The sequence below is a fragment of the Nyctereutes procyonoides genome, unplaced genomic scaffold (assembly GCF_905146905.1).
Source record: "Nyctereutes procyonoides isolate TBG_1078 unplaced genomic scaffold, NYPRO_anot_genome, whole genome shotgun sequence".
Lineage (NCBI taxonomy): Eukaryota > Metazoa > Chordata > Mammalia > Carnivora > Canidae > Nyctereutes > Nyctereutes procyonoides.
In genome coordinates this window covers 43,408,967-43,435,730 of record NW_026575020.1, presented here as the reverse complement: position 1 = coordinate 43,435,730, position 26,764 = coordinate 43,408,967, and the positions used below count along the sequence as shown (strand labels likewise).

The following is a 26,764-nucleotide window of genomic DNA, read 5'->3' as shown; positions in this document are numbered from 1 at the left end:
CTAGCAGCAATGTCCACAATAGCCAAACTGTGGAAGGAGCCTCGGTGTCCATCGAAAGATGAATGGATAAAGAAGATGTGGTCTATGTATACAATGGAATATTACTCAGCCATTAGAAACGACAAATACCCACCATTTGCTTCGACGTGGATGGAACTGGAGGGTATTATGCTGAGTGAAATAAGTCAATCGGAGAAGGACAAACATTATATGGTCTCATTCATTTGGGGAATATAAAAAATAGTGAAAGGGAATAAAGGGGAAAGGAGAAAAATGAGTGGGAAATATCAGAAAGGGAGACAGAACATGAGAGACTCCTAACTCTGGGAAACGAACTAGGGGTGGTGGAAGGGGAGGTGGGCGGGGGGGTGGGGGTGACTGGGTGATGGGCACTGAGGGGGGCACTTGATGGGATGAGCACTGGGTGTTATTCTATATGTTGGCAAACACCAATAAAAAATAATTTATTAATAAAAAGAAAATGAAAATAAGCTTTATAGACAGCCTGAGGCAGGACAAGGTCACTTGAGGACGATGACAGTGTGGAGTTCACTGTTGCTCTCCTCACCCAGGTGTTCAGCAGCTGAATCTGCAGCCTGAGGCTTCTCTGCTGGGGCATCACCTTTCTCTCTGCAAAAAAAAGAAGAAGAATGCCTTTAACTCTGTAAAGGAACAATTAAACTTTTCATAATTAACTCATTTTAGAAAAGAAGTATAAATTGTCCCCAATCAGGTACCCTGGTCCCTTGTTGAAAACCTCATCCTCATCAGAAGAATCCCTTTCCTGTAGCTTCTGTGCCATGTTTTTCTTCCGTGTGGCATTGAGAGGTCTGTACATGTCCCGATGCCAAAGTGGCCGCCTTCTCCAGAAAAAGCCCTCCTAGAAAACAGAAAGGACATTGTTAATTCTGCATTTCCCCTGCTCTCTCCAGCCATGGGACTTTAACTTCCTCACATTTACCCTGACTCTCATGTTCGATAGAGCATCTCTTATGCAGCAGAGAATGAAACAAGAGCCTTGGAGGAAACACATATGAGACAGTTAGTGATGCACGCCATTTCCCATGCCTCTCACAATGTGTATCTCTGGTCCTATTAGGACATCTCAGTCCATAATCACAGGAAGCAAAATCACTACAGACCCGGGATCCTGAAAATAATCCCATGCATGCTAGACTTCCAGAATTTTCCCATGTCTGTCCATAATGGCCCCACAATTTCTCTCGGGAGGCCTTTGTATGTGGCTTGGCATTGAGTATAAGCAAGATTTTCATCCTGCTCACCTGGGCCCTTGGCCGAGTGCCCTCGTGCAGTGAACAAACTGTGCAAGTATAACACAGAAGCACCTTACTCTCTCCAGAAGCAGTTTACTTTGGTCCCCTTTGGACTTTGTTTCATAGGCATCATTTGCTGGGGAGGAGGAGAGAGAGGTGTTTCTATTTTCCTAGCTGCTTTATCCTACAAGTTATTCACACCAAATAAATGCATGAGTCCAACCAACAAAGTTACCTAACTCACTTTCTCACTGCAGGCTGTGGCTAATTAGTGAATGAGTCATGAAATCAGCTTAAAGGTCACAGCCAGCAGTAAAACACAAAATATTATTTTTGAATACAAACAATATAAAAAAGTCAGAGTGTATAGTAAGTTTGTCTTAGAAATTGCTTATGTTGGGACGCCCAGGTGGCTCAGCAGTTGAGTAATGCCTTTGGCTCAGAGCCTGTGTGGGATCGACTCCACATTAGGCTCCATGAGAGGAGCCTGCTTATCCTCTATCTCTCTGCTTCTCTCTCTGCGTCTCTCATGAATAAATTAAAAAATATTTTTAAAAACCTGCTTATGTCTTGACAGTATATATGTACTGAGTTGTGACATAAAATCTAGCTCGCAGCCCAAGAACAGTATAATCAGAGGAGAAGTGCCCCTCTGGAAAGGGACCATCTTCTGACACTCAGTAGGAGTATGCCCATGGGGCAATTTACCTTCCCTTTCTTCTCCATTTCCTTATTATAAAAAGGAAGAGACAAACTATTACCTAAGGCCTCTCCCAGTTAACAGTCTGTGGAGTCTGGACAAAGGGAATGGAGAGTGGTGGATCAAAAACTAGGAGGAGGAGGGAAGTTTTCCTGCCACTTTACAGGAAGGAGTCGTATTTTTCTGCCTTCCATCAGCCTTGAAGAGTAGCCGTCTTAGCCCAAGACTCTGTAGCCAGGCCTGATGGTCACTACCAGCAGGAACAGGTGCACCCCACCCCTCTCCACCCTTTTTCTTTAAAGGAGTAGTGACAGTAGATGCTCTGTGTCAGTTCCATTCTAACTCAGATTTGTCTGGGAAGCTAATTTGGCTGGATCCAGGCAAAGCATTAGACCAAATCAATATTCTTTCTGTCTTTGGTAGTTTCCTGGGTGTAAAACAAGGGGAGTGAAATAGGAGTTCTAAAATCTAGTTCTGAAATTCTGCTTTAATAATTGCCAAGTTACCTTGAGCCTCCTTCTTCATCTTCCACTGGTGTTGCTCTATGAGAATAAATCTGTTTTGGAAGAAATCATATCACAGGTACCCATCTCAATGACCATGCCTCCAAATCCGTAGTCATTCCTTTGTATTTTAAGTCTTATTCAGCCGTTTTTGAGGGCAGGAATTCTGTTTGTTTAGTAGTCCTTTGACTCTTCCATAGTCCCAACTTGGGAACTTGTGTGCAGGTGGCAATACATTTTATTGACTGTTTTAGATGACATCCAACAGGTAATTCCTATTAAAAATTCTTAGAAGTGGGATCCCTGGGTGGCACAGCAGTTTAGTGCCTGCTTTTGGCCCAGGGCGCGATCCTGGAGACCCGGGATCAAATCCCACGTCGTGCTCCCCGTGCATGGAGCTTGCTTCCTCCTCTGCCTCTCTCTCTCTCTGTGTGTGACTATCATAAATAAATAAAATACTAAAAAAATTCTTAGAAGTAAGAAAAGAAAAGTAGCTACCAGAAACCTAAAAATAGCAACATTGTTTTAAAGTCTAGGACAAGAGTAGAATGCCTATTATTCCTGTTACTATTCATCATGTTCACTGAAGAGGTCCTAATCAATGCAATAGGAAAAAAATTCTCTTAAAGATTCCAGGCATCTCAATGCAATAGGAAAAAATTGAGTATTGGAAAGGAAGAAACAAAACATGTTTGCATATGAAATTATGGACAACCTAAAAGGCCCAAGAGAATCAACTTAAATTTACTGGAAGTGGGATGCCTGGGTTGCTCAGCAGTTGAGCACCTGCCTCTGGCTCTGGGCATGATCCCAGGGTCCTGGGATCAAGTCCCACATCAGGGTCCCTGAATGCACCCTAATGCTCCCTCTGCCTGTGTCTCTTCTTCTCTCTGTGTCTCATGAATAAATAAATAAAATATTTAAAAAATTAATAAATAAATTTTACTGGAAGTGATATGAGAATTCAGTAAGATGGCTAGATACAAAATCAAGAGCTCAACATACTAAATGATGCAGTACATTTCTTATGTTCCACAAATAACTAATTAACAAATGGAAGAATGGTCCCATTTATAATATCAATAAAAGGAAGGACACCTCGGTGGCTCAATGGTTTAGCACCTGCCTTCAGCCCAGGGTGTGTTCCTGGATCCGGGATCGACTCCAACATCGGGCTCCCTGCATGGAGCCTGCTTCTCCCTCTGCCTGTGTCTCTGCCTCTCTCTCTGTGTGTCTCATGAATAAATAAATAAAACCCTTAAAAAAATTAAAAATATCAATAAAAGGCAAAAGTACCTAGGAATAAACTTACATCAAAGAATGGGGAAGACCTTTCAGATGAAAACATTAAAACTCTTCTGAAGGACATTAAGAAATGAATATATGATGACACCATTTTCCTAGAATATTGCAAAGATGTCAATTCTCCTCAAACTCAATGCAATCCTATTCAAATCCCAAGATAGTTTTTCTTTTTCTTTTTAATAAAAACTGGCCAGCTGACATATGGTAAAGGGATATGCAAGTCTAGCTATGAAATGTATGAAAAAGGAGGTCAAAGAGCAGGAGCTTAACTCTGCCAGACATCAATATAGGTTATTTTAAAGCAATTGGAATTAAGTATATAGTGTGATATGGGAAAGGAAACTGGACTGATAAGAGTCCAGATAAGAAAGTATTTTAGGGATCCCTGGGTGGCGCAGCGGTTTGGCGCCTGCCTTTGGCCAGGGAGATCCTGGAGACCCGGGATCGAATCCCACGTCAGGCTCCCGGTGCATGGGGCCTGCTTCTCCCTCTGCCTGTGTCTCTGCCTCTCTCTCTCTCTCTCTCTCTCTCTCTCTCTCTCTGTGACTCATCATAGATAAAAAAAAAAGAAAAGTATTTTAGAGACGCCTGGGTGGCTGAGTGGTAGAGCATCTGCCTTTGACTCACAGGGTGAACCGGGGTCTGGGGATCAAGTCCCACATTGGGCTCCCTGAGATGAGCCTGCTTTCTCTCTGCCTATGTCTCTGTCTCTCTCTGTGTGTGTTCTCATGAATAAATAAAATCTTACAAAAAAAAAAGAATAGTATTTTAGATCTGTTAAGAAAGAATGAACCATCAATAAAAGATTTTAAAGTAACTGGATCTTTCTGTAGGGGGGAAATGTTAGAACCCCTACCTCAACCATACCTAAAAACAAAACAGATTCTATACAGGTTAAAAAATATAAATTACAACAAATATAAGTAGAAGAAGACAGTATAAAGGCAACAAATGCCTCGCTAACAAGACCCACATCCCATAGGCCACAAGGAAAGAACTCGCATATATGGTGACAGACTCAAAACACCTCCTATTTTTTGTAGTCTCGCCCCCTCCATCCCTGGATTGTTGGTCATCTTCTGGTGATTGTAGCTGGGTTCCTGGAGAGGGAACTGCAGAATCCATGATGCCAGAAACACTGTGGACAGATCCCCAAGGTGGGCACAACTTTGGCTTTGAGTCCTGAGAATTCCAGTCCCGCTTTCCCCAGGTTCCCCTTCTTGGGGCTCGCCTAGTGAGGATCTCAAGCTACCAGTAAGCCCCCTCTCCTCCCAACCCCCACCACTCACCTCCAGCACATTCTTCCTGCTAGATTTCTCGTTGGGGGCCCAGGAGAGAGAGGCTCCCCTCAACTCCACTGTGTACTCAGGGGTACAGAGCTTGGGAGGCTGCCTCTGTGGGAGAAGCATTGGGGGAAGCAGAGTTACAGGGAGCCCTCAGTTCAGACAGGCCTGCCACAGCCCCTGCCTCCAATCCACCAGGCTCCCTTGGCTCAAGGGCCAGAATGGGGAAGGGGCATCCAAGGGTTCCTGGAACCCAGCGGTCCTGGACTCGCAGGTCCTTTGCTGCCTGCCCATCCAGGAGAGGAAAAGGGAAAGGCACAGCCCTCGTCCCGGGGAGCAGGGGCCCCAGTCCCCAGTCTGCCTGCCTCCCAGGCTGGAGTGGCCACCCTCAAGGACCACTCCCCATGCCCAGGGTGGCTGGAAATGCTTGTCATGGGCTGAATCCACTGTCATCACCCCCTGCCAAGGCCCGGCTCCCTTGGCACTCATGATCCACTATCGCAGACCTAGCCTCTGACAAGCCAGATCCAGTAAAGAGCTGCACCAGTCAGGAGCAGATGGGGGTGGGGGTGGGGGGCAGGCAGTGTCCCTATCCTGGGAGCCTGGGCCTTACCAGGGCGCCTGCAGCTGAGGCCTTCGAGTCCTTGAAGAATGTCAGGACGCCACCCTCCAGCACCATCCAGGAGGCACTCCAGTGCTTCTTCCTAGGTGGAGGTGGGGAAGTGGGGGTGGCCAGGCTTGCATTTGGCCCTGAGCTGAGGCCCCCTTCCACCCTCAGGAGCAGGGCACAGAGCTTAAGAACACAGCTCAACCTGGGCCATCCAACGGGTGAGGGCTGGACTCTCAATTCTAACACTTGGTAGCCAAGGGCCCCTGGGCAAGTTACTATCTCCAGGTGCCTCGGTGTCCTCATGGGACTTCTTAGCAAGTTGCTATAAGGATTAACAAGAGCCGGGAGGCGCTCGGTAAATGTCATCGTTAAGGCCCACTCTGCCGTGGTCTGGGTGCAGCCGCCTCTTACCGGAGCCGCTTCGCCTTGTCCACCGTCTTGGTGCGATGAAGCACACCGGCCTTGTGCAGAGTCTTGATCTCAGAAAGCCAAGGGGAAAGAGGAGGCAGTTAAGGGGCTGGGCCACAAGGGGGCAGAGGCTAGTCTCCTCCGCAGCCAGCAACTCCTTACAGCCTGGGCCTGAGTCACCACTGAACCCTCCTTGCTGCTGGTGCAGGTGGGGTGCCAGTTCTCAGCCCCGGAGGAGAGATTTTCTCCCAGTTCCCAACGTCACGCATCCCTGGGGGGTGGGGGATGACCCAGACCCAGGCCCAGGCTAGTCGCTGGGGCCTGTGGGGGAGACATGCCCAAGTCTGTCCCGTCCCGCACAACCTTCAGGAAGCCCCTGTGTCTTCTGTAGGGGTCCTGCCAGGGCCTATGAGCTCCTTCCCTTACCTTCTCCTCAGGGGGGCTGGCCTGGGCTGGGGTCTCACTGTCCTGGTTGGATTTGCAGGAACTTCGAGGGGCAGGGACAGGAACTGAGGACAGAGTCGACGTCATATATAATCCCCTCCTCTCTCCCCAAGGCTCTCCCTATCCCAGCTGGTTACCTGGGGCAGCTCCCACTGAACTGAGGTGTCTTCTGGGTTGTAGAAGTAGGGGTGCCCATGTTGGTCCTCCAACCGCACCCACTGTGGGAAGGACTCTCAGCCCACCTCATGGGAGGCAGGCAAAGTTTCCCTGTACCAGAGCCCAATTCAGCCCCAAGGAGTTTGGAGGGTCAGGGGCAGGCTACCGGCCCAGGAGCTGCGGCTTATGGTGTTAAGGGGAACTACTAGTGAGGACGAGGTGGAAGAGTGGAGGGGGGGACGGGGCGGGGGTCTGTCCGGGCACATCTGCCCGCTGCCCATACCTGCTCTTGGGTGTAGTGGTTGGTGTAGAGTGTTTGGCCCTCGGGGCTCACGTGGCAAGACCAGCCGGGGGGCGCGGCCAACGGAGAGGTGGGCCGAGGGTCACTCAAAGAGCCCACGGGGGAATAGTCCTCCTCGGGGTAACTGGTCAGCGACTCGGGGTAGTCCGTTTCAGGGGTAGGGGGCTGCAAGGAGCAGGAGAGGGAGTCAGAGGCTCTCTGACCCTGAGCCAGTAGGGACCCTGGGCCCCGCCCTTTCATACCAGGCCACGCCCCTCAGTAGCAGTCCTGGGGACTGCGGGGTGCAGGATGCGGGGCCTGAAGCCTGAGTCACCACGCCCACCCGGGCCAGGCCCCGCCCCTAACCCTCATTCCCGGGGGGCGGGGCAGGAGGCGGGGTCTGAGGCCTCAGTCACCCCGCCCCCCGGCCAGGCCCCGCCCCCTCACCCTCCAGTCCCGGGGTCCAGTGGGCTCAGGCCTGGCTGCATGTCCTCCAGCTCGTCCTCGGGCTCGTCCTCCCAGACGGCCTCGCCCGTCAGCGGGTTGTAGAAGAACACCCTGCGGCTCTCCTCATCCCAGTACTGGCCCCAGTCTGTCTCGAGGCTCTCGCGGCTGCCCACCGAGGCCGGAGAGGTGGTGGGCTGGCGGCGCCCTCAGAGGCCTCGAAGGGCGACTCCCAGGTGGTCACGCCCGTGTCTGGGTTGTAATCGTAGGGGCGCCCGCTGCCCGCGTCCAGGTGCTTCTCCCATGCGGGGGGGCGGGGGACCGAGGCGGTGCCAGGTGAAGTGGGCAGGGGCTGCCTCTCTACGTTCCCGTACACGGGCTCCGGGGGGTCGACCACCTGTGGGAGGAGGAAGGAGGCGTGACCGTCGGGGCAGCTCCGGGGTCACGCAGTCCCGACCCAGCCACTTCCCACCTGGGCGACCTTCGGCAAGTTGGAGTAGCCCCTGCTTCAGTTCCGCCGCTGCACAATGTCTGCCCTGCCCGCTCTGGAAATTGTAGTGAAGAGAGAACGAGGACATATTCGTGAAGGGGCACTGTCAAATATGAAATGTCGCAGATGCGTAGGGCACTTACATTATTTATTAGCAATAATAAAACATCGATATCTGGAGTTCTCCCAGCTGCGCACTCACTGTGCACTCCAGGGGGCCAATCAGAGGTTGGGCAGGAATAGAGAAATGGGCCCCATTCCTTTTCCTCCCCATTCAGGTCACAGAGGGGCAGGGCCCTGCTGCACTCTACAGCCCGCACCCCTCCTTCCTTCCTGTCCCTGAAATCTCTGGGACTGGAATCAGTACCACCTCTGATCTGGGACGGAAACTTCCTGAACGTGGTTTTTGCAGACCTCAGGATCAACTGCAGAGAAGGGACAGAGGCAAGCCAGATGGGAGGAAGGAAGGAGGAGCTAGGAAAGATGAGCCCCTCGTGCCCTCCAAAGGAAAGCCAGGTGGGCTGGAGGGTCCGGCCACACACAACATACGTCTGGTCATGCTCAACACCCCACTGCTCCCTGCGGCCTGCGGGGCAAAGTCTTCACCTTTAACAGGGCACCTGAGGGGCCTGTCACCTCTCTGTCTTCTTTATGTCCTGCCATTCCTGGCCCCCTGCCTTGAACTTTATGCTCTAGGAGCCTGGGGCTGCTGGAGGCTCCACCCTCCCTGCTGTATATCTTTTATGGGCCTGGCTCCTTCAGAGTCTGCCTAGGCCCATCCCCACCCCTTTTTTCACCTGGCCCACTCCAATTCCTTCTTCAGGACTCAGGTGTCAGGTTCAAGACCTTTCCTGAGATTCCTCTGGCCTGCCCACCACCGCCTAGCACCCTTAGCTGGCCAGAGGGATAGATAAGGACACTCTTAAACCCCAGGCAGCAGAAGAGCCCCAGAAGATTAACACTGTTTCTAGGAAGATCTAGTGCTACAAGGGAAATGCAGACTTCGACATGGGGAGCCAGTATATAGTTTCAAATCTGTGTTTTTAGAAACCCTCCAAAATGCTAACAGAGATAGTTATCTCCTCTGGGCAGTTTAGTTATATGGATGGGGTCTTTCTTTCTTTCTTTTCTTTCTTTCTTTCTTTCTTTCTTTCTTTCTTTCTTTCTTTCTTTCTTTCTTCTTTAAACTTTTCTCAAAATTTTGTACAATCACCACCCCTCCCTGCCCCGCCTTTTTTAATCACAGAACTGCCTGTGATGCCTTCACTAAGCTGTAAACTTCCCAAGAGGGGAAGCCGGTCATGTCAAGGTGGCATCTCCCTGGGCCTTAGGAAGGCGCCTAAAAACACACTCGTTTGTCCCACAAAGATTCACCTGTCCGGTGCACGCACTGTTCTAGGCACTGGGGAACGCTGCAGTGAACAAAGGGACCCACATCCCTACTGGGCAGCCTGGGTAAATGGTCAGGGAGCAGGGAGGGAGATGAGCAGGGTGAGAAGTGAAATGCACAGCACAGCACGTTGCCCGTGGTAGTTACTGCTAGCAGGAGACAAAGTGTCAGAAAAGCAGTGGTACAGTTTTAGATCATCAGGGGCAGGTCCCAGGCATGGAGGGAACAGGAGGAGCTGGATACACCAGATCCTCACTCCTCTCCCTCACCCCGCAAGCACTTGTGTGGCTGAGACAGGAACCCCCCACCCCGCTTCTCCTTTCTCTCTGTCCACCGCAGCCATCCCATATTCCACCCACACCGGCCCATGGACCCTCCCCCAAACACAAAGCCACCTTCCTATCTCTGCACCTTTGCTCCAGTGGGTCCTTCAGCCTGGAACTCTCTGCTCTCATACCTGCCTACCCAAATCCTGCTCCTCTGCTGGTGCTCTGCTCCAAGCCTCCAGGAGAGGCCTTCTCCCTCAGGAGAGACGTCTGGCGCACTGACATGCAGTTCATCCCTCTGTTCGGGCCCGGCAGCATTCCGCCTTGAGTTGTCCACTCATCTGCCTACCTCCTCTGATCCCAAAGGCTGTTTTTTTTTTTTTTTTTTTTTGAGAGGGGGACCCAGGATGATGTACTTGACCCCAGTTGCCCTCTAGCTGCTGGCCCAATGCCCTGAAGCACACAGCCAATCCACCAAAAGTACTTACTGATTGAAGACAAAAGCCAATTCCAAGCCACATTTCAGCAGCAAACAAACAAACACACCTGACACCACAGGAGACTCAAGTTAGCTTTGGACAAGGATTTCCTGGGAGTGGGGGTTCAACACAGGAGTCTCTTTGGGAGACCAGGATGGAGGCAGTGGACAGAGGAAGGTGGGTGACCAGACACATTTCCCACCTGCCCCAGCTGGACCTGCTGAGGCAGGTGCCCTCCCCTCCTTGGGACAGGGGCTGGGAGGTCATGTGGGGCATAGATGAGCTGAGGAAGGAGCCAGGCTCTATGGAGCACGGATTTCCACCTGCAGGCTGCTGGTCTTGCCTGTGAGTCCATGGGGAGTCCCAGGCTGGCCAGGGTGATGGGGATCTCACACAAAGTAGCCCTAGTGGGTAGAGGTGAGAGCTAGGAGCTGGATGTTTAGGCTCTCAGCATGAGGGGGCTGTCAGAGGAAGAGGAGATGCAGAATCGCACTGTGGGGCTCCAGGCTGCAGACCAGAGGCCAAATGGGGGCAGGGCAGGGCCCCTGGGAGGGGTTGCCCCAGAGACACAGGCTGCTTCAGGAGGTAGGAAGGGGCTTTCACTGGACGTGAGCAGGCAAAGTCCAACCCCCTGTCAGTGATGCTACAGCCCTGTGGTGGGAGCTGGACCACACGCAGTGGCCCTGAGGCCCCTTCAAACTCTAGAACTTTCTCCCTGTTAGAGCCCCTCCAGTGCTAGGAGAAAGCCAGGATCAGACTGGAAGTCAGGCAGGGCCAGTCCCTCTGTGCCCTCTGGCCTTCAAGGGGAAGCTCGTGCCGGTTAGAGCAGGGCCTGCCACCCTGCCCATGACTCCTGGAGGTCCAGGCAACACCCAGTGACAGCCCATCAGTGGGGCCCTGACTAGGCACCAACAGCTCTCGGGGCCCAGATCCCAATCACAACAGAGACACGGGGGACAACAGTAGGAAAGGGGAAGTGGTCTCCTACCTCAGCGGCAAGAGGGGCTTTGGCTCTCACCACATCCAGCTGCCCAGCCCCGCAGCCCTCCCCTTGCCCACAAGCAGGTGGCAGGCCTGCCTGTCCCCCTGCGCTGATCATCATCTCTCAGAGTCCCCCTGCAGCCCCTCCCAGGCAGGCGAAGGCCTTGGCAAAGGGAAGAGGAAAGCAGGGAGGAGTCCCCGAAGTCTGAGAGATGTCCTGCTCCGAAGCTCCCCTCAGCCAGCTCCTGAGAGGGCCAGAGAACAGAGGCCCACTAGTGGCACCTTGATCCAGAGGCCCTTGGCCGTCCCCACCAGAGGCTGAGCTTGCCCCCAAATGCCACGGCCCCCTACCTGTCCCCGCAGGGCCTGACTCCGCCTCCTGGTCAGCCTGGCAATCCTGTCCACCATCCTGTCCCCTCAGAGCTGCTGGGACGAAACCCTGGGAAGGCTTTAGGGGTGGAGCCAAGGGGCACAACCCCAGGGCTGGCACAAGGCAACAAGGAAACAAGAAGTGGCTTTGAGATGGTGGGGGGCTGAGCCTCCAGCCCATTTCCTGTTGGGGCTACGGAAGTGCTGCCTGAGACAGAGGCTGCCTGCTGTGGGGTGGGGTGGGGTGAAGTGGGGGGGGGTCTTAGGTCTTAGGTGTTTCTATGTGTCCAGGGAAGCGCCAGCCTTCCTACTCCATACTCTGATCACCGGCAAGGTCTGAATCCCAGGGCCAGATACAGCCAGGGAGCAGGATGGCACCAAACCGAGGTTGGGGGAGGGGAGGCCAGACAGCTGGGAGAGGGCCGAGGGGGCAGTTGGGTGCTGGGGCCCCAGGCTGGCGTAGACAGGACATGGAGTGGCCCTCAACAACCTCAGTGCCCAGGGCGATGGGGAAGAGGAAGCTTGTGTGCGGGGTGCCGGTGTGGGGGTCAACGTCTCAAAGAGGAAGGGGTCTGGGCAGCTGTGGCATCAGACGGAGTCAGTGTCTGGAGTTCTGCAGCCTCACAGAGGACAGGAGGGATTCTGACCACACCACAGTCCACTCGCCTGACTGCCTGAGCCTGTCCCCTCCCGGTTTCGCTCTCCAAGGTGCACGCATGCACCCTCGCCTGCGTGTCTAATACGTGCACAAGTATGCCTGCGCGCCCACACTCTAAGGACCCGGTGAAGGGGACAGGGACTAGCCTCTCCACAACCCCACAACCAAGAGCTTCCCCTGGGCCTGTTCTCTCTCCCTGCCCAGCTCCTGCTTCAGGCTCTGACCCCACCTTCCACCGGGATCCCAGACCCATTGTCTCCTGCTCTTCCGTTCCAGTAACCCTCCTGTCCCCAGCCCTGGTCTTACTTCCTCCCCTGCCCTTGCCCCCCAGACCACTCCTTCCCTGTACCCACTGTGGGCCCAGCGCAGGGACACCCAAGGAGAGCCAGACGTGGTATAGATTTGGAGTGTGGGACCTTTGGGCAGACCGCATCCAGAACGAGCCAGGGATTCATGCCCTGCTCTGCCCTCCAAGCTTCTCTATTGCTCCCCTCCCATCCCAGGTGGGACTCAGAAGCCTGGAACACTGGGGGCAGAGAGGCCTGGGGTCCTCCCACTTGTCACACACATGACACATCCCACTGCCCCCGCCCTGAGGGACATGGGCCACACGCAAAATAGGTCACCAGGAGAGATGGAGCCAGGCCCAGGAGATGGGAACAGCTGGGAACTCTGAGCTGGCAGCAGGGAGGAGCTGGGGAAGGAGAGAGAGGACATGGGTGTGGGGACCTGAGCCCTCAGCACTGCCCTGCTGGAGAACTAGGGAGCAGGGTCTTCCTGTGGCAGGAACCAAGAGTGACAGTACAGGAGACTGGGACCACCGAAAAGGCAGCCCATGTGCTGCTCCTCCCCTGTAAGAAGCTGGGCCCCCCAGGCCAGGGGTCCTCCCAGGGGCTCTGGCCCCCCACCACAGGGACTGAGCCCAACCCACACAGCTCTGGCCTGCTCTTCTTGGTCAAGGAGCTTGGTTCCTCAGGCTTCCAGTCTAGGCTTCCCCTCAGCAAGAGGAGGTGTGACCACAGCAGCTCCCCAGTGGTGTTCTCCTCCCTCAACTGCATCTTCACGCCTGGCCTGGCCTCTAGAGGCACAAAGTGGAGGAGGGGACAGAACAAGCCAGCTGCTCTGTCCTCACCCTTTCTCCCCAAAACCCTCACAGGAGGCTTGGGACAACCAGAAAAATCCTATCAGCTCTCTGAAGCCAGAGGCAAAAGAAATGCCTGCAAACCAGTGACTGGAGCCCAGAGACTGGCTCAGGGGGCTGCCACGGGGTCGGGACCTCCTTTGCTGACTTCAGTGCCTCCAGGGCTGAGCGGAGGGAGAGTGGAGGATGGGTTGTGATCTTTGCCTCAGGGAGCCTTGCAGGGTGCGCAGAGCTGGCGTCCTTCCCTTCCCTGAGCACGCCATCTCCAGGACGGAGTCCAGGCCTCATTGTACCCACCCCTAGCCCTGAGCCACAAGTCCACTGATGTGCAGTGGGGGAACTGGGGGTCCCCTCAGAACGGAGCTGGAGCTGTCCCCAGAGAGTCTGGTGTAACACGTTTGGGCTGGGGCTCAGACCCCTCGTTTTGTACTGAAGCCCAGGTGAGGCTCAGTGTCACCTTGCTGCTCGGCCTGTAGCCTGCGAAGACGAACACAGTAGCCCGAGGTGAGGTTCCTCTGTGGGGTTTAGAGCAGAGGCATCATCATTTGATTAAAAGGGGGGGGGAGAATGAAGCAGGATTCAGAAAAATGGCTTCTTGTGTAGCTGGTGCCCTAGCTTCTCCCTGGGCAGCCCCTTGAATCTCTGCGCCTCTGTTTCTTTATCCATAGAATGGTGCTGTCATTCTCTCCCCGCTCCCAGGGCTGGCTTCTGTGGAGGCGTCAAGCCGCCCCTGAGCTCCTACACCCTACACTCTACACTCAGGGACGTGGGAAAGAAAGCGGGGTGACACTTCCGTTTTTTTGGTTCTGGGTTTCGATTGAGTGCCCTCGGCTCTGGACTCTGCCCTCAGCCTCGTGGTGACCTCATGGGACTGTGTGCTTGGCCTGCTCCTCAGGGTAGGTGGGGTGGGGGGTGGAGCCCCTTTGCCACTCACATGCTCTGTGCTCTGGATAAGGCTGGCTGACGCCCAGGAGGAATCAGAAACCGTCTGTCAAGGAAACTGCTGGCTGGCAAAGGCTGTCATCGTGAGCCAACCGAGGGAGAGAGATGTGACAGGGGCCTGTCCCTCCAAATGTGTCTGCACCTGTACCCACCGCACCTCCTCACTTCCCCAGTGCAGGGACCAGGTTCCCCCGTCCAAGAGGGCCTCCCCAATATGGGCCCCTGAGGATCCCACTGCCTCTTGCTCAGAAGCTGCCTCTCCACAAACCTCTAACTAACCCTCCCACTTGATGGCTGTTGGCCCTTTGGCATGGCAACAAATTCCAGGTCTCTCCATCTTAAAAGGAAAATGTGTGCTCCTGGACCCAGCTCATCCTGCCTCCTTTCCGGAGCCCACCTGTTGAAGGTGTGTGTGTGTGTGTGTGTCTGCCGTCCTGCGTCTGACGTCCAGCTCACTGCCCGGGGGGGGGGGGTCCTACAACTCCTTTGATGACAGCTGTGGTCCTTGGAGGGTCTGACTCTCCTCAGGACTTAGTCCTTACAGGCCTCTCCCTCCTCACCCTCTGGTGCCTCCTGGGCTGTGAGCCATGCTCCTCTTCCTCCGCTTAACTCCTTGATACTGGGTCTCCCATTTGCTTCTCACTGTCCTGTCCCGGGGAAGCCCAGCCGGATCTGTTAGCTTAACTACCTGCAAGACCATCTCCAGGAGCAAAAACCTGAGTGGAGTCCTGGGGGTCCTTGGTACACCCTACAAGCTGCATATCCCAAAAACCAAGTTCACCTTCCTCCCCTCCTCCTTTCCATCTTGGCATCATCTTGTTTTTGTTTTTTTCTTTTTTTTATTTAAGATTTTATTTATTCACGAGAGACACAGAGAGAGGCAGAGACAGAGACAGAGGGAGAAGTAGGCTCCCTGCAGGGAGCCCAATGTGGGACTTGATCTCAGGACTCTGGGATCATGACCGGAGCAAAACGCAGCCGCTCAACCACTGAACCATCCAGGTGCCCCATCTCGGTTGTTCAAGTAGAGACCTAGAGTCCCCTAGCCTGGGGACCAGCCGAAGCCTTTCAGACTTATCAGTCCCCAGGTAACACAGGGGCTAGGGGAACATGGGAACGCCACCACAAGGAAGCAGAAATTCAAATCTAGAATAGATGTCCTATGGGGCAACCACTCTGGTCCCTGTCCAGGCAGGAGAAGAGGGAGGGAAACAGCAAGAGAGATTTAAGAGACAAATGAGATGCATGGTCCTTGAGCTGATTCTGGTTCAAACAAACTGACTATGCCAGATCTGTTTTAGGACAATGAGGGACATTTGACTATGGCCTGGATCTTAGCTGATATGAAGGAACTAATGTTAATTTTGTTAGATATAATAATGGGTATAGTATTGTGATTATCGAGAAAAACATTTTTAAGACATACAGGCTGGGGCACCTGGGAAGCTCAGTTGGTTAAGCGTCTGCCTTTGGCCCAGGTCATGATCCTGGGATCCCTGGGCGCATAGGGCTCCCTGCTCAGTGGGGAGCTTACTTCTCCTTCTGCCTCTTACCCCTTGCTCATGTTCTCTCTCACTCACTCAACCTCTCTTAAATAAATAAATAAATAAATAAATAAATAAATAAATAAATAAATAAAATCTTGTTAAAATAAGACATACAGGCTGAGTTTCTTAGGGATGAGATAGGATAAAGACTGGAATTTATTATTTATCAGCAAAAAAAAAAAGACAGAACTTGACAAGCAAGAATTGTTAAATCTAAGTAATAGGTATAATTATATTCATTTTAATATTCTATTCACTTCTTTGTATTTTTGAAAATCTTCATAATAGGGACACCTGGGTGGTTCAGTGGTTGAGTACCTGCTTGTGGCTCAGGTCATGATCTGGGGTCCTGGGATCGAGTCCCACATCAGGCTCCCTATAGGGAGCTTGCTTCTCCCTCTGCCTCTCTCTGTGTGTCTCTCATGAATAAATTATAAAATATTTAAAAAAATTTTCATAATAAAAAGGGGAAAAAACCTCCTTTAAACTTGTTTACTCTTCTGCATTCTCAGTGTTACTACCCCAAGGTGTTCACTGTTTCTTATCCAGAAAGACAGGCCCTTCCAGCTCTCCCCTACCCCTGGTAGTAATTTCTCTCCTTTATGATGCGGCTCTGGTGCTAGGAATTCTGGAAACATGGCAGCTTAAACATGTCCTGCTTCTCCTCTTCTCCTGGACGCTACCCTCTAGGAAGGGGCTGTGCCAGCTGCTGGGCAGGGCTGGTTGGGATGAGTAGAGGGCCTGAGATAGAACCTGGAACCCAGGAGACCCTGGGGCAGACCAGGCCACCATAGGATCCTAGGGGGAAAGCAGGGTGACCCCTAGGAGCTGACAGGCAGTCAAACAGGTGGGCTCGGCACTCTCTGCCCAACAGGCTGGGGATGCCGAGGAGGCAGCAGGCAGGGAGAATTCTTGATGGTGTCTTAGAAGAGGCCTGCCCAGCCTGGCTGGCCCACTGGCAGAGACCCCCATTCCTCTGCTCTAGGGCCCCGCCTAGTGGGGATACTTCAAAAGCTCATCCCAGCCCCAGTGAGCAGACACATAAACCCCACTCCTCTGACAGGACAGTGGCTGGAGAGAGGTGGAGCAAAGAGAACAACCAAATCTACCCGGGCTGCAAGACCCTAATACAGCAGGGTCAGGACGTGCTAAAGTCCAATCACCAACCCGGGTGGGAAGAGGAGTTTGTCAGTAAAAGGTGGCAGGATAGCTGGATGGCCATCCAGAAAAATAATTAAAGGTGGTTGACATCTTACTCTGTCCACTCGGATATACCCCCAAATAGATCAAAGATTCAGACATAAAAAGCGAAACCATAAAAATACTTAAAGAGAAAAACATAAGCAAAATTCTATATTAAAAATAAAAAAGGCTGAAGGGCACCTGGGTGGCTCAGTGGTTGGGCGTCTGCCTTTGGCTCAGGCAGTGATCCCGGGGTCCTGGGACTGAGTCCTGTATCGGGCTCTCCCTGCATGGAGCCTGCTTCTCCCTCTGCCTGTCTTTGCCTCTCGCTGTGTGTTTCTCATGAATAAATAAATAAAATATTAAAACAAAACCAAACCAAACAAACAAAAAAGCAGAGACTCAAACTCTAAAAGCCACGCATTTGACCACATAAATGCATCTTAAGTAATTTGCGTGGCCAGAAAATAACATTAGCAAAGTCAGAAGAGAAACTTACGTTACAACTCCTGTAAGAGATAGAGGGCTGTTTTCCTTCGTATGGCAAAACCTTCTAATAACCAATAAGTAAAAGACCAATAAGTCAATGGAAAAATGAGCACTGGCTCTGACCAGGTTGTTAACAGAAAAAGGAAAGCAAACGGTCCTTAAATCTATGAGAAGATGCTCACTCTCACTGAAAAGAGAAATGCAAATTCAAGCTATCTGAAGATCATATATTTTACCATTGGATCAGCAGGAAACGACATCTTGTTGAAACTTGGTTGGCAAGGCTGTGGGGGATCAGACACTCACATTTGTGTTGGTGGGAATGTAAATTGGTATAAGCCCCCAGGAAAGGGACAGCAATGTGGCAAAATTTAACAAATATCCATCGTTTATCCTTCCACCCAGCAATCCTACTTCTGGGATTTATCCTTGATTTATCTGCACGTGGGGTGAAAGATTATCTATTATAGGATTGCGCATAATAGCAAAAGATGGGAAACGATTCAAGGGCCCATCACCAGCGGACTGGTGAAGAATTTCTGATACATCCTTACAGTGAAAACACTCAGCCGGGGTCCTTACCTCATCCCTCTGGCCCCTGCCTTGAGCCCTCAGTAACCCCTTGACCAGCTCCTGATAAGGTGGCTGCTGACCTCGCAGTCACCGTTTCCCGATACATGTTTAATGGCCTTTATCTCACTTCTCCTTTCTTCTGGACGTTTCTCGGTGTCTGGACAGGCACTCTGCTGTTCTTCCTCCTTGTTGCCTATTCCTTCCTCTGGGGCTTCTCTTCCCTCCCTCTGTCTGTTACCCGGAAGTGGTGGGCCCTGACTGTCTCAGGCGTTCCCGGCCCCACGTCCACGCACCCTGCCCACCCACGGCTCCACCGCCACATGCTGCAGGCCTTCTCCTGGGCAGCAGGCCCGCTCTCCAGCTGCTGTCTGGACCTGGCGCCACCGAATAAACAGACCACTGTCTGCTGGGTGTGCGACTGGGAGACTGCGACTCATTCCGACTTCTCTCCCACCTTCCTCAGCCCGTCGGCCACTAGATTCCAGGGAATCGACTTCCCAAATGTCTTGTCATCACTGTGTGCCTGGGAGACCATGGAGGTCCGTCCTCTGCTATTCTCATAGTCCCAGCCACGGGGGTTATTTCTGAACCCCACTCTCTTCTCTGCTGAGAATCTTCCAGCAGCTGCAGGATTAAGTCCACATTGCTGGTGAGAGTACATGAGGCCAGGCACTGCCCAGTCCCCACAAGAGCCCCAGCAGCACAGGATGGGAGTGGAGCTGCAAGGCCTCAAGGGTGCCACATCTCACACCTGCACCCATGCCTAGGCACCACGGCACGCTGGGTGTCCTTCTATCCCACATGGCCTGTGCCGCGCTGGTCTGAGGCATTTGCCCTCTTGCCAGGCTCCTGACTCAGATGGTAGCTCTCCAGGGCTGGCGCTGTGCCTCATCAGATGCTTGGCAGGCAGGTGGGAGGCCAGTTCATGCTTAGTCAATGAGTGAATGAAGGGGAAGGGTAGGTGCTGCCTCTCCTGCCTCCTCTAAGAAGGAAACAGGGAGGCTCACCTTTCAGGAAATTCCCTTCTCTAAATTCTGCCTTCGGGACGCCTGGGTGGCTCAGCGGTTGAGCACCTGCCTTCCGCCCAGGTCATGCTCCTGGAGTTCCGGGATCCAGTCCTGCATCGGGCTCCCTGCCCGGAGCCTGCTTCTCCCTCTGCCTGGGTCTCTCTCTCTCTCTCTCTCTCCCCCTGTGTGTCTCTCATGAATAAATAAATAAATAATCTTAACGAAAAAAAAAAGAAGGCTGCCTTCAATCACTAAGAGCAGACTGGGGATCCTTCCCAGGAGAGAACCAACTCCGCACCCCTGGAGTTTGTAGGGGACAGGGGGTCAGGGAGACCCACACACGACACTGGAATAAAGCAGGGTCACAGGGGAACAGGAACAGAGATACCAAGCCTCTTGCTGAGATCGCACGGGGAATTAGGGCCAGAAGGGGGAGCAGGCCGAGCGTCTCTACCAATACCCAGGTCTCTCCGCGGACGCCCCAGTTCCTCCCGGCGCGAGCACCACCCCGCCATCACGCGTGTCCCCCACCCCCTCACTCCCCGGTAACTGCTCCTGAAGAAGGAGAAAGAGAATATGGAAAGGCCCCGGAATGCGCCTCCGAGGGCCTGCCTGGGAACGGAGGGGCGCCGGGGTAAGGAGCGCTGGCATCCAGCCATCTGCCCCGGAGAAGCTGGCCACCTGGCCCCCAGGGACGCCGGGCGCAGCATCCATCCCCCAGTCCCCAACCCCCATTCCCTCCGGGCGGAATCTGGGTCCGCGTCCTCTCCCGCAGAATGCTGTTCCCCGCCATGGCCACAGGGGGGCGGGCTGCTCCTTGCAGAAATCAAAGCGAAGGCGGCGCAGAAGGGGATGCTGAATGCGACCCGGTCGGCCTCCGTGCAGCGCCTACTACGTGCCAAGCGCTTCCATGCCTCACCTCTTTGAAGGCTCACAACACTAATCCTTTACACAGGAGGACACTGGGGCTGGGGAATTAAGGGATTCCTCAGCAGCTGGCAGGTCACCCAGCAGGGTCAAATTCGAGTCTCTCTAGCTTCAAATCCTGAGCTCTTTGCACTGTAACCAGACCTGGTGGTGGGAAGACCCAGGAAGTCCCAGACCGGGACGGTGCCTCCTTCCGCGGGGCATCCCAGACTCAGTCCTGGCATGTGCCAGGCAACCACGCTGACATCAAGTACATCGAGGACAAAAAACAACAAAAAGTACCAACCCTCGCTGTAACTGGACCTCTTCCTGAAACAAAAAATTGGTGTGCGTGCGAGCGTGTGCGTGCGTGCGTGTGTGTGTTCAGAGGGGGAACTGAAATGACTGAAATGTTGGAAGAAGCCAAAAAGGGAAGCAGATCCCTGACTCTCACATCCATTATCTCGTCTGATCCCCAAGCGTCTATGAGCCAGGCGAGGCGGAGAGATCCTGCAGGCCCAGGATCCCGACGCCTCTCGGAATGGTGCGGCTGTTAGGCAGGTGAGGTGGCGCGCACCTGCCAGCACGGGGTGGGCGGCACACCGTACTCCGGGTCCTCTGCATTTCTGCAGGAAAACTACGTGTCATAAAGAAATAAAGACCGCCAACGGCTTCACCCGGGCTCAAGTCCAATTTTGCCACCAACTGAGTTACGGAAAACACTCGCGCTTCGGGGAGCTTTGGCATTTCGGAATCGCAGATGTGATTGGGAGCCCGCACCCCTCTCGTTTCGTGGTTGAGGAACGTGAGGCTCCGCGTGAGGCAGCTTGTCCAGAGCCCGCGGACGCTAAGCGGAGCGGGGCGGGGCTCCTGGAGCCCGGGCGCAGCCCCCCGCCCGCCTCCTCGCTCCCGGGCGCCCCATACCTGCTGCGGGCGCTCCTCCCGCGCCGGGCCGCGCACGTCCAGGACGGCCTCGTAGACGTTCTCCGAGTCGCGGCGCGCCAGGGGGCGCGGGCACACCCAGGAGCCCGCCACGCTGCAGGCCTTGAAGCTGCCCGCGCTTCCCAGGAGGCCGGCAGGGGGCGCGGCGGCGGCGCGCGCCAGGTCGTCCAGGGACTGCGCGGGCCGCACGGGCGCCGCGGGCCGCGTGCACAGGCAGGTGGGCAGGCGGGGCCCCGGGCTGCCGTGCTGGGTCGAGGCGCCGCGCGGCGCGGGGCCGCACAGGGAGCTCACGCGGCCCCGGGGCTTGGCGGGCGTGCCGTCGGGGCCCGCGGGCGCCGGCGCGCTCACGAAGCGGTAGTCGTAGGCGAGCGGTTCGGGGGCTGCGGGGCCCGGGCGGGGTCCCCGAGCGCCGGCAGCTCGCGCACGTACTGCGCCGGCAGGTGGAAGGGGCGGCCGCCGGGCTCGCGCCGGACGTGCCACCAGTGCTCCGTGCTCCGGCGCAGCAGCCGGTAGCGGTAGCGCTCGTTGGGCTGGATGGCGACGCGCCGCCCGTCCTTGCCGGTGTACTCGAAGGGATGCTCCACCAGCACGTACATGTCCCCCTCGACGTCCGCCGCCATCGCGGCCGCGGGGTCTCCCTGTGGGCACGAGGAGGAGGGGCGCGGAGGTCAGGGCCACCCAGCCGGGAGGCGCGCCGCGCTAGGGGGACAAAAGACTTGGTTGAGTCCCGAAGCTGCATTCCTCCTGTGCCTTAGGGCCTTGGTATCTCCAAAACGGGGCACTCGGATAAAATAATCTCGAAGGTTCCCATGCCCACAGTCGCTGATGTGATTATGACAACCCTGATTCTGTGGCATTGCTGATAAGATTTGAGCCTCCATTCAATTCCCCGGTGACTGCAGCTTGTGGGTAATACTGGTCCAACTTTGCAGCCAAGGAAGCCGTGACTCAAAGAGATGGGGTTGACTGGCGGCGATGAGTCGACACCACACTTGCCAAAAAGTTGCCTGAACCTCAGTTTCCCTGTCTGTGAAGTGGGAAAAAGAGCTCATTCCTTCCGCGCCCGCCCGCCCCGCTCCCGCCCCGCTCCAGCCCGCTCCCGCCCCGCCCTAACGCCACCAGCCCTCAGGATATCCGGGTCCACAGAGCCTCTTCCCTCCAGGATCCTGCGCCCCCGGCCCGGGCCCTGGGCCCTCGGGGTCAGAGTTGAGGCGCGGGGCTCTAGGAGCTGCCCCGGCGCCGCTCTACCCCGGGAGTGTCCCTGCTTCGCGTAGACCAAGGGCCTTGGCATGAGGGACCAGGACTGCCAAGGCCGGGGAACCGGTTCTCTTGGTTTCTCTTTTCTTCCCCAGCGGCTCTGCTCTGCGGCGAACGTGAACCCGGAGCCTGGCCCGCCCAGAGCGGCCCGCACCGCCCCCGAACCAGATCCCACCTCCAACCTCCCGAGAGAGGCTGCAGGGCCTGCCCACCTGCCCTGTGATCTCCACGTTGCCCCACGAGAGCGGCCGCTAGAGAATGCACTACCCAGGCAGTGTCCTCCCCAAAGCTGTCCTGGAGTGATGGCCGCAACCCACCCCTCTGCATGCCAGCTTAGCTTGGCTCTGGGTGGGGCAGCCTTGGTCAGAGCCTAAGTGGAAAGCTGCCCAGGTCTCACCATCAACAAGATGAATGAGTGACTTCTTCCGCGGCTGCTCCCTCCAGATCTTTACACTGACCACATCTCCTGCCCAATTGGGTCTCCCCGGGGGCAGCAGGTAGGAGCCCCTGTGGCTTGCTGAGGCTGAGGAACACAAGGAACAGGGTGTGGCCGGCAGGGGTCGGGCTAGGGGCTCCTAGTGCCCCTTCCCTACTTTCTTAAGCTCTCCTCGATGGGGAAAGGGGTGCACAGTGGGCCCTGGAGGCGCAGTCAGTAAACTGCCTGGAGCAAAGCCAACAAACCCTGGGAGGATACCCCTTCTCGTCACCTTCTCCTGGACCCCTGGCACTCGCTCACCTTGGCAGGGCAGGTCTCTGAGGGCCCATGGGCTAGATAGACCTTCGCAGCCAGCAAGGGATGCAGGTTAGGCCCCCATCTCGTTGGGCGGGGCTTCTGAGGGCTGGGTCGGGAAACCTCGGGGAGCAGGGGCTGCCAAGGGGAGCAAAGAGGCAGAGGGAGGCTCCGGCAGGCTGCCCCCAATTCCCGAGGCAGGTGTATCCTGGAGGGGCGAGGAGGAGCCTGAAGGAGTGTCTGGGCCAGTGGAGACATTGGGAGCGGGCCCAGGGCAAGAGGAGGCAGGAGGGAGGGGCGGCAGCTGGCAGGGCTGCGACTGAAGGTGTGCTGCCTGCTGGCATCAGAGCCCAAGGTGGGTACACTCCCACCCTGCGCCCTCCACCAACGCCCCCGCTGCGGGATTTGTTGGCCTCCAGCCTCTGTGTCGCCTGGATGGGCTGTTCCGGGGCTGCTCCACCCAGATCGTCGTCTCCAGGCGTCCCCTTATGGGTGAGGCCATTTGCACCCTGAATCACCAACTGCCAACCGAGAGCCCTCTCCAGCCCGATTGCTGGCACTACTCGCTTCGGGCCCACCTCCGCCCTCCCCAGGCCCTTTCCCGGCACAGCTTGGCCGGGCCTGGAAAGACTCAGGGCGGAGGTCCCAAGGCAGGGATGCCCACCAGAGCCGGGGGTCTCGTGCTGGGTGGGGAGGGGACCCGGGACTCGGCTCCTTCCCAAACAAACTCAGGGGAGCGGGGAGGATCCCTGAAACTCCAGGACTGACCCGTCCCCAGGAGTTGCTTTGGGTCCACTGGCCTGGGGACGAGAGCCACAGCGGCGCCAAGCCTGGGTCGGCGCGGGGGGCCTGCACCTGGGCCCGTCCTGTCCCCGGACGGAGGGCAGCCCTTTTCATCTCCGCTCCTCGCGGGGGGGGGGGGGATCCGAGCCCCGCGGCCCTGCTCGCGGGTCCCGCAGCTCCCGCAGCTCCTGCCCCAGCGCCCGGGAAGGGGAGCCAGCGAGAGAGAACCCGCCACCTGCAGCACCGCACCCGCACCGGCCCCCGGCTCAGCGCCCCCCGCCCGGCCCGGCCCCGGCCCCTCGGGGTGTCCGCTCACTGGCTTCGCCTCCACTCGTCCCGGCAGGCGCCTGTGGTTTCGGCGTCCGCGCTCCCTCCTCCACCGCCCAGCTCCCGCGCAGCCCGGTTTCCTGCTCAACAATACAGCGAGGGAGGCACCAGCGGAGCGCGCTGGGCAGAACTTCCTCCGGGGGCCGGGGCCCAGGCTGGGCTGTGGGGCTAGAGACAATCCCTGGCGTCCCGCTTCCTGTCCCCTCTGGGCCGGGCCAGCGCCCAGGGAGCGCAGACGCCACCCCCCCCCCCCCGCCCCTCCTGGGCCACACCTGGCTGTCTCTGGGAGGTGTGAGCAGGAGGGCGAGGATGGTAGTGTGAGGTGGGGGCGTGGGGGGGGGCGTGGGGGTGTAGCCTCCTGGACTACTTCTGGCCAGATTTGCCTCCCACTGTTAGATTCTGTCCCCCTGCTGCCTGGATCCTCCTCTGGAAGAGGGCCACCCTCCAGTCTGTAGGGTAAGCCCAGAGCAGCCTGCTGGAGAGGGACTCCTACCTAGCACTTGCAATTTTCTCTCCTGTAAACTGGGGACAGTGACACCTACTTCCCAGGATAGTTGGCGAGATTGAATGAGATGCACTAAGCACAGTATAGTATCACATTATTGTAGGAGCACACATTTGTTATTATGAACATTATTTTTATGAGAAGATGAGCTGTCCTCTCTGGTGTTGGGTTGACGTCTCCAACCCCCCCATTCTCCTTCAGGCAGGAGGGGGAAGGGAGAAAGGAATGTCCTCAGAGGCACCTTGCTGAGGATGAGGCACCAGGGTCGCCTGGCTCTGGCCTCCCTGTCCCTAGGCCTCAAACCCAGTTCCTTTTGTCTTCTCAGAGCCCACTTCCTACTGACCTGGAGAGACTTGAGGCCCCTGAGGGAAGCTGGGGCTCAGGGGATGTGCAGAAGGTACTCCCCCAGGGGCCGAAAGGCATCTTCGAGGACAAGGAACTGCAGACAGAGCAGACTGTCTCAAACACATTTTCCCACAATCTGCCTTCCCTGGAACTAGTGTGTTTCCTTCTTCTGGCCTCACCATGGGCAGTGGTGGGCTTCTCCTGGCACTTAGAGGAAAGTAGTGGCCAAGTCTAGGCCACTGGGGTCCCTGATTCCGGCGCTGCTCAGCCTTTTCTTTTTTCTTTTTTTCTTTTTAATTATTCATTTATGATAGTCACAGAGAGAGAGAGAGAGAGAGAGGCAGAGACACAGGCAGAGGGAGAAGCAAGCTCCATGTACCGGGAGCCCGATGTGGGACTCGATCCTGTGTCTCCAGGATCACGCCCTGGGCCAAAGGCAGGCGCTAAACCACTGCGCCACCCAGGGATCCCTGCTCAGCCTTTTCTAAGCCCCACCTCTTGCTTTGGAAAACCCAGTGGGAAATAGTCCCAACATTCTTCATGTTCCAGTGTCAGGGCTCTGTGCTTTGACAGGCACAGCGAAGGTGCCACTGTGGTGGGATTTTAGGCAGCAGCTTCAGCTGTTATGCATGAGTGTATGTGAGGAGACCTCCAGCAAGGCCCCGAAATCTCCCCCTGGCTCCCTGGCCAGGACTCCTAGTGGCACCTCTTCTCCCCTGCGTGCCCACGCCCCCTGCTTGCAAATGTTTACTACCAACACTCCCTCTCCAGGCCTCTGGAGTTAATGAGAGCAGGGGTGGGCCTGGGGGGCCATTCAGCCACAGGATGGCTGGTGGCCTCCCTCAGCCAGTGGCAGCATCAGGATTCAGAAGCAAGATCACAGCTGAAAAAGAGAAAAAGATCAGGTCTTTACTGCAAAATCATACAAAATGCACACTGTAGCAGTTCCTTCCATACATTGCAAAGCACTGTTCAGGGCCAGCGCCCACCGCTAGAAACAGTTTATTGCATAAAATGGCATTTTAACAATAGTGTGGGCACCACTGAGGTTCACATCAGCTTTCCATTGGAGGTGAGAGGGTAGAAGTCAACTCATTTGATTAGCAGCTTTCTGGTACTGGGGAGAGGGTCAGTTTTTTTTTTAATAAATTAATTTTTATTGGTGTTCAATTTACCAACATACAGAATAACACCCAGTGCTCATCCCGCCAAGTGTCCCCCTCAGTGCCCGTCACCCATTTTCCCTCCTTCCCTTCCACCACCCCTAGTTCATTTCCCAGAGTTAGGAGTATTTATGTTCTGTCTCCCTTTCTGATATTTCCCACACATTTCTTCTCCCTTCCCTTATATTCCCTTTCACTATTATTCATATTCCCCAAATGAATGAGAACATACACTGTTTGTCCTTCTCCGATTGACTTACTTCACTCAGCATAATACCCTCCAGTTCCATCCACGTTGAAGCAAATGGTGGGTATTTGTTGTTTCTAATGGCTGAGAAATATTCCATTGTATACATACACCACATCTTCTTTATCCATTCATCTTTCGATGGACACCGAGGCTCCTTCCACAGTTTGGCTACTGTGGACATGGCTGCTATAAACATTGGGGTGCAGGTGTCCCGGCGTTTCATTGCATCTGAATCTCTGGGGTAAATCCCCAAGAGTGTAATTGCTGGGTCGTAGGGCAGGTCTATTTTTAACTCTTTGAGGAACCTCCACACAGTTTTCCAGAGTGGCTGCACCAGTTCACATTCCCACCAACAGTGTAAGAGGGTTCCCTTTTCTCCACATCCTCTCCAACATTTGTTGTTTCCTGCCTTGTTAATTTTCCCATTTCTCACTGGTGTGAGGTGGTATCTCATTGTGATTTTGATTTGTATTTCCCTGATGGCAAGTGATGCAGAGCATTTTCTCATGTGCATGTTGGCCATGTCTATGTCTTCCTCTGTGAGATTTCTCTTCATGTCTTTTGCCCATTTCATGATTGGAGATTGTTTGTTCTTTGCTGTTGAGTTTAATAAGTTCTTTATAGATTATGGAAAC

General features: G+C 55.0%; 1 protein-coding gene across 1 annotated transcript; it reads right to left on the bottom strand.

The window, feature by feature from the left end:
- Nucleotides 1–476: 476 nt before the first annotated feature.
- Nucleotides 477–23,995, bottom strand: LOC129516811 (rho GTPase-activating protein 27-like). Its single transcript, XM_055336274.1, is given in 14 exon segments — nt 477–630; nt 738–880; nt 5,072–5,176; nt 5,679–5,769; nt 6,087–6,154; nt 6,510–6,592; nt 6,658–6,745; nt 6,967–7,160; nt 7,421–7,609; nt 7,612–7,804; nt 20,752–21,149; nt 21,152–21,407; nt 22,763–22,894; nt 23,856–23,995. Coding segments are annotated over 12 exon segments (1,899 nt in total). The 5' UTR covers nt 21,390–21,407; nt 22,763–22,894; nt 23,856–23,995; the 3' UTR covers nt 477–521.
- Nucleotides 23,996–26,764: the final 2,769 nt, after the last annotated feature.